The 13872-nt window shown below is 40.1% G+C and overlaps 1 protein-coding gene across 1 annotated transcript in view; it reads right to left on the bottom strand.

The window, feature by feature from the left end:
* The window catches only part of PTPRR (protein tyrosine phosphatase receptor type R), a 138633-nt gene extending 126231 nt beyond the window's left edge, over nt 1-12402 (bottom strand). The window contains exon 1 of the mRNA XM_071423429.1: nt 12065-12402. Coding sequence (XP_071279530.1) covers nt 12065-12128 — 64 coding nt within the window. The 5' untranslated portion in view covers nt 12129-12402. The remainder of the gene's footprint in view (nt 1-12064) is intronic.
* Nucleotides 12403-13872: the final 1470 nt, after the last annotated feature.

The following is a 13872-nucleotide window of genomic DNA, read 5'->3' as shown; positions in this document are numbered from 1 at the left end:
ACAATACCTTATCTGTGCTATAGTATTGCTTTGCATCATTGAGAAATGCATTCTCTGGAATAAGTGGGTCCCTGTCAGTAGGCAGTGAAGCAATTTATAATATACATGAACAGAAAATCAATAGTGAAAAGACAGAACACAGATCCTCTATTATAAAGTAAAATGCTAAATCTAAGACTACTCTTTCAAATGGCTGAAACAAACACAATCTCCTAGATAACTACTGAGGTCACATGTTTTCAGCTCTTGTCAGGTTTTGATTGTGAAGACATCTGAAAGCAGGAGAAAAAAAAGAGAAACTGCAGACTATAGTCTTACAGACAGCTGAACTTCAAAACTTGTTAAACTTGCTGGGTTCTCATTAAGCTTTGTGGGTGTTGGCCTCATTGATAAAATCCTAAGGGCTGGTCTTAACTGGCAATTTAGAGAGCTGTGTCAGTGACAAAATAAAAAAAAAAGAAGCATCAGCACTTCTCATTGTCACCTACTTCTCACAGTCATCTCTTTGCGGTATTTATTTTCATGCCTCCTTCACAGAAAACCAGTATTTCAAAACTGATCATAGATAAGACAAAGGAATGTAACCACCAACACATTTGGTGACTCTTCTTTGCTTCCTTCATTCCTGCTCCTGTGTTTCTGAGGATATCAAACGAACTGTGATTCTCCTTCAATTCTTCGTATGGCATGTTCTACCCACTTCAGTGTTCCAACTTTCCCTCTTATTTCATTATTTTCACTGAATGAAGCAGAAAAAAATACAATTAACTACCAGCTTAAATTCTCCCCTGAATATTTTTGACTGAAAAAATAGTTAAAGGAACTACTGAAAAAGCTCATTTGTCCTTGAATCTCAATACTTTCTAACAACAGAATCACCATTTGCTTCTAAATCCCAGACTTGCTTCCATTAGAATGCTAAATATCACATCAGTAGCACCAGTCCCTGCAGCCAAACAAGGTCCACTGTAGTAGATTTTCAAGATGGGCAATGAAATATATTGTTTAACCTGTAGTAACGAGAAATTAAAGTCTAATTACATAACATTACACTTTATACTCACGCAATTTTTTTCATCAGCTAAGCATTCAGATGTTCAAATATGTTCCAAAAAAATTACCACACTGAGTTTGTTTATCCGAGAAGTCCACACAGCCCCAGTATCTTAAGTAGGTTACAAGCATCCACAGTGTCCTATGTGAAAAACTCCACTAAACTCAGATGACTGTGTATAAGGCCCTAACTACTACCAGACTTTGGCTCCCAGACTGCCATGGATGCCTCAGGTGACCCTCAGAAATGGCCACCTTTGATACTACAGGGGAACCTAAACACCTAAACTTCCTCTCAATTTGATGAAGTGATAATATATTCCTTCTCGACCCTCCAGACTTCAGCTCCAAACACAAACAATTAGGCACCAACCAGACACTTGGAGAATTAAGTAGTTAGAAATACCAGTACTTCTGCTACACAACACCTTCAAATATTTCCACTCTCCAACCCTTGAGGGAGAGAAGACTGGGATTCCTATATCAAACTATGCACTTCTACAAAAAAAGAATATGCTCCTCTGCAGCCACCAGGGAAACTGTCAGAAGCTATGAAGAACTGATTTTGGTGCCTTTTAAGGTGCCTTCAGATATTCCAACACACACAAAAATTCAGTAAATATGGTTTAGGAAAAGGTTCAAAAATGTAATTCCTAGAGGTTTCTCTTCAATAAGCTTAGCAAACTTATCCACAATTATGTTCTGATATTCTCTTCACACTACCCTGTTTGAACTCTACTTCAGGATGTAGAGTTATTTATGACTCATTTGAAATATTCACTCACTTGAAATATAGTGCTGCTATTATCTATTAACTATAATAATTTTATTCCTTCTCCTAAAATTGTCTCCCCTCAAGTGTATTTACAAAGAATTATGGTTTGTTCTGCCTCAGCACTGCGAACAGACTAGATGTTAGATTGTGATTCCATGCTATTTCTTCTATCCAAAAAAATGCTGTCTTCACCTATCTCTCAGCTAAATGTAGCCAACTTCATGTCAAGAGAAATTTTATTTGTTCCAAAGTGAACAAAAATCAATGGTTAATTTCAAACCCACATCAGAACTTCTCTGAGTAGCAGGTCTGTTTTGCTCCTAGAAAACAACCGGTCCTTTCCTCAATGCAATGGTTATTACTAATCAAGTAATAACCATTCCAGCTTCCTTTAGTAACAGAAGCTGCACTGTGATTCTCTACTGATCTGAACTGCTCATTCCACCCTCCAGTTCTTCTCTGGACAATGTAGTGACTGGTCACAACTCTTTACTAGATTTCAGCTCCTGATGAATATTGCTATTTCTTTCTCTGCTCTTTACCTATAGGTTAACTTTTCCTTCCTCGCAGCTCCACAATGCCACTGCTTTTCCTTAGATTTTTTTTTAACAAAAAAGCCTGTCTTGATCTTGCTTCCATGTTTATCCACTGTAAGCCCCTTCTTTAATTTGGCTGCTCCGGTACAACAGTATTCTCTTTACGGATACTCTCAGATTTAGTTATTTTCCAATCCCTGGAGCTGTGCTTCTAGAACCTCTACCAAGTATAACACTACATCTATTAAAGTGCAACAAGAAGCTCCAGGGTGATGTAGAATGCATACTTTCTAAATCTGAACATCTTCACTACTTGCACTAGTTTCAGGATATCTATCATTGCCACCATTTGCCATCCTCCTGAAAGGAAAATTGGACAGATCCCTATGAAATCCCCTGTTCTGCAGAATCCAGCTGTTCTGCTTAATAGTTCAAAATATGTGTTCACTTGATCTTTTAAGTTGTCTGCAGAAACATACAAGATAAAACTATTTCTGTTATAAACTAAAAAAAAAAACCATAAATCTAATCTACAGAAGACTGATGGAGAATGGGACAGTATTCCATTGGGAATATTCTGTCCAATGGGACAGAATTCTATATCCAATATATACATCATTACAGTACATGGACAGCACAAAATTTCCTCAGATGGGTAAATCACAGGAATGTTCGATAGCACATGCTTATGAGCAAAGTTGCATTATATATGCAGAAAGGAAAGCCCATAATAGTAAATCCGATGTGCTAAATGTTGTGGGCACTTTTGATTGTTCCAGTTGGCCTCTCCCTGATAGAGGAAAACCCAAGATTTCTTTAGACTGTCTTGACTCTCTAAATAGTTTGAGACAATTGACATTTTATCTCAAAGCAACCCGTCAGAAAATTATTAGACTCCCAATTCCCAAATATCTTCACTTTTGCTAGAATAGACAGATAAAAAACTTCAAGATAGTCAATATCCATTAATCAGCCAGTAACACAGCAGCATGTTTTTTATCTTCTTAAAACATAAAAATATCAGAGCTTTACAGATATTTTATCTTACATCCTTGTTAAGGAAATGATGACTCCCTACTCACCCCACTTTCAGTCAAACAAGCTTTCCTTGCCAGCTCAGCCCCAGGTTTCCCATAGCAGAATCTCAGACCTCTGGTTCCTTTAAATAATTTTACCGTGATACAACAACACAAAAGCCACTCAAGCTGGGTGTCTCCCCCTTAACATCCTCTACAGCCACAAACTAGAAATTTATTTGACTGGAAAAGGAAAATTCCCAGTGGGACATAACATAAACCTGATAGGGCCACGATAATGGTGTCTAAAGTAATGATGTGTGTCTGGAAAAACAACTTGAGGTAATTTCTTAAATCTTGTTATTTATCTTAATCCGAACAAATTTGGTTAAGTTATGCTCCTGAAAAGTCACATTTTTCTATAATGAGATACATACTCTATATTTGCTACTTGCAAGCAGTGCAGCCACCCCAAACACACTGACAAAAGTGCTGTGCTGTATCTAACTAGTAAATAAAATGCACAAATGAATATAGATACCTAGTGCATATATTTTAAATGCACAATAGTACCTAATACTCACACTTAACACACTAGCACTATAATAACACTGAAGTCTTTTTATAGTAAAAAGAACTTGGTATATTACACAGCTTGAGGTTTCTATGCTAAAAGCTGGAAATTGAACGGAAAAAAGCATAAAATGCAGACTCATTTCATAAGGGAACAACATGCTGAAACTTGATGGATTGCTTTCAAAGATAAATTTAATTCAAATGCAATTTGAGTTACAGTACTTAAGGCTGCTGCCAAGTAATTTCTCATTTTCAGTAACAAAAATACTTACCAAATTTTGGTAATTAAATTTTGTACACTGAGCTCCCCATGTTTTTTTCCTTTCTGCTTGGCTCACCACTCTGAAAGAAGCTCTCTGTCCCATACAAACTTCCTTCAAACCTATAAATTGGCCCCAGACTGGATAGGCTTGGCTTTATCATCTCTTGCACCATGGTTTATTACCTGTTGAGCAGCTATCCCAGCCACTGTGAGATGCAGGTCAATGTACTTATGCAGACCAATGATCAATCCTCTCCAATAACACCAAAGTTGTCACAGCCGGGAGATTCATTCCCTGCCTCTTTTTAGAACATCGAGATAGAAATGGACTCCCATTCAGAGCAGAATTTGCAGTTCTCTCTTCTCTATACAAGGACCATTGAGGTCTTGTCCCACAGAAAGGAGAAAAAAATGCTTAAATGCCAAAATGCTTATTCTTATGCTGACCATTTATGAGCATGGTTCTAACCCTCAGGAGTTACAACAGCAATGATCCTAAGGGAAATGCTAACTGTTGGTAATTCTAGACATAGCACAAACACTCCTGCAGGTTTAGAAGACTTCTGTCTGTTCTAGACTGTGAACGTTGTCTCTTCTGGTGCATGCAACAGGACCTTCCTTTGGCTTTGCCTTCAAAAGACAGAAAATCTATTGCTTTATCCCTATTTCATCTACATTACCAAGAGAAAAGAAAAAACACAAACCAACAAACATACTAAAAGGAGTCAACATATCTGGTGGAAAATATAAAGGTTTTATATTATGTTGAAAACAAAAATGAAAACAAAAGCTGTCTGAAGGCAATATGCTTTGCATCTGTACTGTCTAGCTAACAATATATCTCGCTGTCACCAAATAGTACATCAATCAAATCTAAATCTCATCTGGATAAAGTTATGCACTTTTAGCCAAACAAACTGCTGTTGAGCTTTAGCATGGTGCACCAAAAATTATTGCCAATAAAATTCAGTTAAAACAGTAGCTAAAATACTACTTGAACATTAGCTGGGCAACAGAACATACTTTCATAAGTGCTTTCGTGAGGTACACCAGGGAAACCTGAAAAGGGAAAAAAACAAATCCACTTGCTGCTTTGGTAATACATGAAGTTTTGAATTGACAAAAGAATTCACTTAGGAAACTACTTTCCATAAATAACAGAGGGACTTGCATGCTGTGACTGTTCCCATCATGCAGAGACTTATGCCAAAACACCACTGCTTTGTCTTTAGCCAAAACCTGTTAGTGCAATACAAATGAAGCCATTCTTTACTCAAAGTAGCTGCTAGACCTAATGATCAAGCATGCTGCTGTATAGCTTCTCACAGCCTCCTTTGGGTAGATTAATTCTCTGTTACTTTCAAAATCTTTTTTATAAACAAAGATGAAGCACACCTTACACATGTAAGTGAAGCCAAGAGTTAATAGTTAGCATAGTGAAAATCTTAACAAACTAATTCAAGAAGTGATGTTAGTCTAGATCTAACTTTTATAGAAAAACAAGGAATAGAGAAAAAGTCACAATTACAGGAACAGTAAAATCAAATTGTCTATCCCTTTCCCTGGTATTACTCTAACTCCATGCTTCTCTGGGTCCTCAGATCAGTTGTTTCCCACTGGTGTTAGTGATGGGCTTTGTTATGAGGAGTTGTCAGCACCTGGAGTCCTTCCTCAGGAGTGATATGATGTTAATGCTGATGGATTTTTCTTTCTCCTCTCTTCTTCCTTCCTCTTAGGAAGCTACATATATCTATGTTTTCTAATATGCATTTATACTTCCTCTTTCTTCAGTTGGTTTTCAGTTGGTCTGCAGCTCCAGGTTATATCTGAACTTACTATAAAAGGTGCCACATATGTATGTTAGATACAATCTCTTAGTTCTCTTCATTAATGCCTAAAACCAGTTTCTCAAGCTCCAGGTCTGCATTTTTACCTTTTACTGAGCTTTTTCTACCATGGAGTCTTCAGTGCCAAGATTGTGCCCTATCTCTTATCATCCCATACCCGCACTTGGCTAACGAAACATCCTGTGCTTCCACTCTTCAAGCCTCTGCTGCTCTACCAAGCCTTTGTTACTGCTCCTCTGTATACTACAGTTGTGCCACACACACACAAAAAAAGATCAAAACAGATACAAATGCTTGCTTAAGTAGAAAATCTGCTGTCAGAGCTAACCCAAGCAAAACAAGCAGGTCAAGGAAAGTTTGGACAGACCAGGTGTCCCAAATGATCGTGCTTGAGATTGATCAAAAATCACCAGCAAAGGTATGAGCAAAAGTCAGATTTAATATTAAATATGTCAAATACTAATCATGAGGCCTTGCAAAATCAGGACAAAACTTACAGCCTTGCTACTAGCAATGGCTACATCCCATTACAGAACTACTAGGTCACATTCCTACATAGGAAGGGTTCTGTGCTTTCCTAGCTAGGTCCAGGAACCAAAGGCCAGGCCTTTTCCAGCAGAGTCACAGTACCCATGATAAGTCAAAATTCAGAGCAAATAAAGTACATCAGAGCTAAGCAAGAACAGGATAGGACAACTGTAAACATTCAGAAAAATATTTTGGTTTGCCGCTAAAAACAATTTTTTGACCAAAAATTTCAGACAAAATCAAGTAGTACAAAATGTATGTATCTGTGTGAGCAGGAATAGAAATGATTCTTTATGCATGTGTTTGCAGCTGTGAGAGCAAGAAAGGGCACACACACATGCATGTGTGGTGAGGGTGGGAGTATACACAAGAGAAGGAGGAAGGGAGGGAGGAAGGGGGGGAGAGAGATGATTGCAAGTATTTTTTCCCTTTCTAATAAGCAATTTGCTTAAAACAGAAACAACTGGAATTTTATTTTTGCTAAATTTGTTCTTTTCTGTAGGAGAAAAAAATGTCCTGGCCAAAAATATCCACAGCTATAGTGAATCAGGATTAAGCATATGAGTGGTATCTTTTTCAAAAAGACACTTTGCATCTCATTTCATGGGCCTGTTGCGTGATACATCAATACTGAAACTGGATACCATAGACCATTGATTTCACTAGGTCTGCTCATGTGAATTAAGAGATGAACTAGTGGTCCCAAAGGCACTTAAGTATTCTGCCATACTTATGCCTGGCACTAATGTACCACATAGACTCCAGTCAGAATTTTTTTTCCAGAAGGTGCAAGAAACTGATGCAATAATTTTCTAATTTTTGTGATTACTGTCATTTTTCCAATGAAGGTTGTAGATAAATACTGCTCTGCAAAAGATGGATGTAAATACGTAGCATTTCAAGGAAATAAATTGTATTTCCATGGAAATATATAGCTGTTGTGAAGCAAAGTCAACTCCACTCTTAAAGTTTTGGCTTTCTTTTATAGCAGTATTGTTCTAAAAAATCCCACTGAGGATTTCTGAGCAGATCTTATTAACTTCTCCAAGTATTTATTCTGAAGCCATGCTGAAAATCCTACAGCACAATGACTGTGCTTTATGGAGTAAGAGCCCTATGCTTCCATATAATTCCCCACAGCAATCATTGTAATACTCCTGTGGAGGGGGGCCTGCCACCAAATAGAGCCACAAAGTTATGTCATTAGCCTCCTCCTAGAGAGACAGTCCCCCAAGAGCCTAATTCATGGACTTTCAGCAACTCTCCTACTTTGCTCTCCAGAGAAGCTCAGACAAGCCTTCACTGTCTAAGATGTTTTAGTCTTCCTTATAATACAATAAATGGAATTAGTCAGAGATTCCAAGACCACAAACTTCGATAATGGATGTACTGAACATAAATCTCTCATGGAAGATGATGCCTTTTAAAATTATGAATAGCAAGAATTTCTACATGTAAAAATATGATGAGCCTCTTTTCCAACTAAATATTTCCTCAAAAATATGAAGTCAGATAATGAATTATAAAACTGTTTTTCCCCCAACAGAATTTTGAAGAGACAGATGACTACCCTCTGATTATCCATGAGTCCTACTAATAAATACAGAAAAGACTCTTCTAGTAAAAACACCCACTCATGGCCAGCAATGTGTTTTTAAAGAAGGCAATTATAAGAACCAGCTTCATTTAGATTATGTTAGTGTAATGAAGCAGCACCCTTATTCATTTTTTAAATCAATAGCTCCTTCACTTTCACTCTAAACGTATTTGGAACCTAGAATTATTCATTCATTAGTATGAGATTACTGAAATGGATCTGATGGCAAATGCGTTTTGTGCAGATCTCACCTCAACCCTAAAAGTACAGTCTCCAGATTCTTTTACTTTTGTTCAGAGCTTGTGCATTTTATAGAAAATAGGCCTGCCCAACACCTAAGTAGAAACTGCAGTGCACTCAATCAATTTCCAACCATGACAATATCACACAGTGCCTGTGTGACCAGGAAAGCTGAACTCAGCAGAACTTAGTCAGGACACCCTGTGAGCTGTGTGAGAACCAGTCTAGCATATTTATAACATTCATTTCTACCTAGCGAATTCTACCCAAAAGAGTGTTAGTTTGTGGTCAAAGAAACTTCAGTTTTGATACAAGCAATCCTCCTGTTACTACAGCATTGCCCAAAAAAGATAAAATGTGATTCCTCTGAGGGCCTGGAAGAACGGATCCATCAAGAGGTGGAGACAAGGATCTACACACTTCCTCTCTGACAAGGCCAGCAGGAAAGTATTGGTTCATATTGATTAAAGGCTGTCAATGCATGTCTTCACTGCTGGAGAGAATAATAAAATGAGGTAAGAGAAGCTCTTAGAAGATAGTGTAAGAGCTTTCTCAAAAAACCATGACATAGATGACCTGACCAAATAACCAGGTGTTAACTTCCTGCTTTTGCAGGACCAGGATTTGTTTATCCTAAAAGCAAATTCTGCAAAAATGCTTTCTTCAAGAGAGGTTTTTAATGCAAGGTAGGTGATGCATTGAGACCGTGATTGAAAGCTGTTAAGTTTTGGAGTACCAACAAGTCAGGTTGGTTTTCCTACTCTATTTCACAGAATCACCTATCTCCAGTAACTGAATACATATATTTTAATTTTATTTTAAAAATTTGCTAAAAAATAAAATTAGGTGAAAGACGTAATTAATTGAGTAATGTGCATGACTCAAATGGCTCTCTAATTACAAGTTAGTCTAATGCATCACTTTGTGTTTTTCCTACTATCTGCCATTCTTTTACAAGGAGACAGTGCCTCCTAGTCACCTTGGGATACACTAGGTTTTTATTGCAAGAACATGTGTATTAGATCATACATACTAAAAGAGAGTATAACCTACGCTGTCATGCACTCTCTCATGCAATGCATAATGTAAGTGGAAGGTTCATGCTGACCTGTAATCACTTGCTACAAATTTAGGTCTTCCTGCAACAGCAAGCTCTATATAGGTTGATTACTTCACCTGCTGCACTCAGCAGAAGGGCCTAATTCTGTTTTCAGAGATGCACACACAAGTGTCTTATTTTAGGTAGCAATGTATGCATATACCAACAGCACAATCATATTTCATTTTCTGATAACATGACTTTCATGCTATATTGGAATCAGTATCTAAGTCAACTCAGTAAAATGGTACCTTACTGAGCACATGAAAATCTCTGTAAAATTGTAGTTTCTACTTTCTACAAAAGGAAACTGGATTTGCTATATGAGCTCTACTTAAACACATTAATTATTTTTGCTGTAGCATTGGCTGAAGTAAATGTAGACTTGTGTTTTCTCTAAAATCTATTACCACCAACTGATATCAAGAGAGATTTTCCTAATACCTACTGATGGTGTCTTAAGCATTCTCCAGAAACATGTCTCATAGAAATTCAGCTTCAGAACAAAAAGCTAAGCAGTTTCCAACACATTACACAAAAATTGACATTTGGGATATAATTTGTGACATAGCAAGCAGAATGCATCTTGTGATTTCACATGAACCAAAGCTTCAAAATCACCATAAATAATTCGAAGGTCTAGGCTATACATAAAAGATGTCCATAGTGGTAGCCTGTGTAAGACCAAATTTTCTACTTGTATCAGATGAAACAGAGATATCTTAGGATGTTAAGCTTCCTTTGTTATTTCACTGTTGTGACATCTTCAATGACTTCCAACAAGAGCAAGTTGTATGCAGCCCTGCCTCAGAGGAAGCACAGCTCTTGTGCTCTGTGTGAACCATGCCCAACCATGCAAAGGTTGAATTCAGCTCCTGTACATCCTCCCCCTTGTCTTCTCTGAAATAATTATTTTCCATGATTACTCAGGCAAAACAGTAGCACCATATAAACATCTATTTTCCTCTCTTTTTCTTATGATTAGAGACATTTGAATAATAAAGACAAGATCGCTTTGCAAGAATTCCCAGTAACTTAATGGAACAAGCAGAACGCAGTAAGGAAAGTGAACAGCTTACTGGCAGAATATATACCCAGTTTCCATTAGCAGGATAGAAAAATGAAGCACAACAAAACTAATGTAAATTCCACTGTTAATAGAGAATATACTGAGATTAGATGGCATGTTATGTCAAATAGAGGCTTTACTCTAATTTTGTACAGATGGTAAATTTAATACATGTTGTAAAAGAACAATTTAAAAGCAGCTTAAGGCTTTTATTAAAACAGATCATGAAATGCTCCCATCATTCAGTCAATAATCTCTTGCACATATGAATATAAGCCAAAACAGCATGAGCATCCTAACTATAGATTTACAGGAAAGAGGCTCCATAAATTTTATGAAGTGTAGCCGAATATTACAGGGTAATAAAATACCAATAACTGAGACAAAGTTATTTCTCCTGACAACTGTAAAAAAAAAAAAAAAAAAAAAAAAAAAAAAAAAAAAAAGCAGTAAAGCAGTTATTTTCATAATAGACCTTATTTGGGATGTTCATACAGCTCTTCTATATTAAGACACATGAAGTTCAATTGCTCCTTTCAATGATTCTGCAGTAAGACAACGCAAATTTGTTGCAGCTTAAAAATCTTTCCTAAAAACAATATTCCCAGGACGGAAAGAATCAGTACCTGTGCATTTAATTGTAGTTCCTAATTAAACTTAATGGAACTTGCAAGCGTTTACTACTTCAGAAGTGGCTACGCTTGTCATAAATGACAAAACAAAGAAACTCTTCAACTTTACTAATTGAGAACTTAATTCAATTATACAGTTACCCCAGATTTTATTTCCTTCCTTAGATAATATATGCTGAAGTCTGCACAGGATAAACGGAGGCTCTGAACGATGAGCAGTTTTTCACGGCTTAAAGGAAGCCTGAGATTTACGCCAGAAATATAAGCTCTGACTACTGGAACGAAACTGGCAGTGGAACTTCACGTACATACTAGGGCGCTCATCGCTCACTGCATTTCTGAATGAGGCACACGTTTTGCCAGCAAAGCAGAGAGAGGATTTATTAGCATCGCTAACAGCCGAAACGCCCGCTGCTGTCGCAGCTGAAATTTCCCTTTCTAAAACCACTGCTGCCACGAGCACATACAAGTAGCGACGCCTCCTCACCAGTATCTAAAAATAAATAAATAAATAAAATAAGAAGAAGGAATACAGGGAGTCCCGATTTCCCCTCGCTGCCGTAGCCCCCGGCCAGGTCCTCGCGATCCGGGGCCGAAGCGCGGCCGCTCCGCGGGGCGCGCAGCGCGGGGCTCGCCCGCCCGGGGCCGCCGCTGTCCGCGGTGCTGACGGGAGCTCCCGCCGCCTCCGGGGCTGGCGGGCTCCGGACCCGGGCAGCCGCCGGCCGGACCCGGGCAGCCGCCGCCTCCCGCCCAACAGGTGCGCCGCCGGGCGCAAGTGGGTCCCCACCGCCGTCCCGCCCGCCCCGCCGTCCGGCCGCGGCCGCCCCCGCTCACCTGCGGCGCGGAGGTGGAGCAGGAGGCAGAGCGCCCGGAGGCAGGCGGCCGCCCGCCGCCGCATGGTGCGAGCCGAGGGCAGCCGAGCGCGGGGAGCCGAGGGGAGCCGAGGGGAGCCGAGGGCAGCCGGGCAGCGCCGCCACACCGCGTCCCGCTCCCCCCGCCCCCGGCAGTGAGCATGCCTGGGAGCGCGCTGCGCATGCGCAACGCCGCGCGGGCGCGCGGGCGGGCGGCCGCCCTCACCTGCCTCCCCTCCTGGCGCGGGGTGAGGCGAGGGGCCAGCGCGGGCAGCGGCACGGGCGGCGGCTGACAGCGGGAGATTGGGGCGCGCAGTAGCCGCGGGGAACCGCAGGGTTCAATAGCAGAGGCAAAAAGAGAGATCTCCGTTCCAGTGGTATATTCGGGGAGGAGGCGAGAATGGGTGGCGGGGGGTGATTTCCTCCTGGGTTTCCAGCTGGAGCAGCATTCGGGGCTCCTGCTGAAGCGGCACGGTGGAGATTGTATCTCCCCAGTCTTGCAGCGCCGAGGAGGCGATCTCGGGAGTTTGGGCATGTCTGGGAGGACTTCGACGATGTGTGGGTTTATGCTTGAGGTACAGGTAATCTTCCTCTTCAGTGTGTTTGAAACACGTGTTGTAAAATAAGCAGTTTGCAAAAACTGCATTGTGAAAAATCACGGTTGATACATAAATAAAGGAAGAACCGCTGAACTCCAGGCAGTGGTTCAGACCAGGCTGATGCAACACCTCCTCAAGAGACACTTAGTGAATTGGATTACACGGGTATCAGAGAGCAATGCAAAGAGGCCAAATACGAAGCAGTCCTGTAACAAGGTAATTTTCTAAAGTTGAGTTTAATTGATCAAAAAGATTTTCTGGAGAGCAACCATGCGAGCTAGTGGCAAATGTGTCACCCAGCAAGTGATCCATCTACAGGAGTCTGTTACTGGGCATGGCAAGCAGTGTACAGCCATGGTCAGGTCTGCAACTGAAGTGATGTGCCCCAAGTGAAAAATAGCAAAGGAAATTAACAGAGCTTGCTTGGCTCTAAAAGGCTTTGAATGAGCCTTTCTGCAGAAATTTTCTTCATACAGAGATGGGAAGGGCTGCGCAGGCCCTGATATCTAGATGGAATTGCAAGTGTGACTGTACATATGCAAACGAGCTTCCTTTGCCAGCCCCCACACGGCTGTTCACGCACGTATAGGCAGTCAGGTCCTCGGCTTGACAGCAATGTAAGTGAGAAAAGGCTTGGGTGGAAGACAGCACTCAGTCATGAGCTCTGCCGGAAACGGGGAATTAATATGATCAAGGGGATTTTTGAACAAGGAGTGGTATTTTAGCCCTGTCATTTCAGTCATATCTTTTGTAAGTATTGTGCCTCAGATGTCCTGCTAAGCCATGAGATTTCTGGTGCTTCCTCTGCTGTGATGATAATTTGCTGTGGGTATATACAAATTACAGCACATCCTGTTCCACTTTAATCCTTTTAGTCCTGACTAGTTGAAGTGAAAGCTAAAAGAAGTGAAAGAAGTCTTGTCTGTATGGTGCACCACACTTGTGCCCCTACAGCTCCAGTTCCTACATGCCCCAGCCTCAGAGGTACGTTTGTACAATACCAATTACAATTTAGCCAACTCCCAGGAAGAGATTAAAGAAAAATTTACTTTCAATCCTCTGATGTTTTATATTTTTTTGTCCACAAGTCCTCACCCTTGTGTGTTCCAGGTAAGGATTTAGGGTCAAATATCTCAAGAGGATAACTTTACTGAAGCTAATGGTATTGATTTGTCCCCGTGTGGTTACAGAT

The sequence above is a fragment of the Agelaius tricolor genome, unplaced genomic scaffold (assembly GCF_023055355.1).
Source record: "Agelaius tricolor isolate 1412-34295 unplaced genomic scaffold, bAgeTri1.0.p SCAF_3, whole genome shotgun sequence".
NCBI lineage: Eukaryota > Metazoa > Chordata > Aves > Passeriformes > Icteridae > Agelaius > Agelaius tricolor.
The sequence above is the reverse complement of the archived record's forward strand: the minus strand, read 5'-3'. Positions and strand labels throughout refer to the sequence as shown.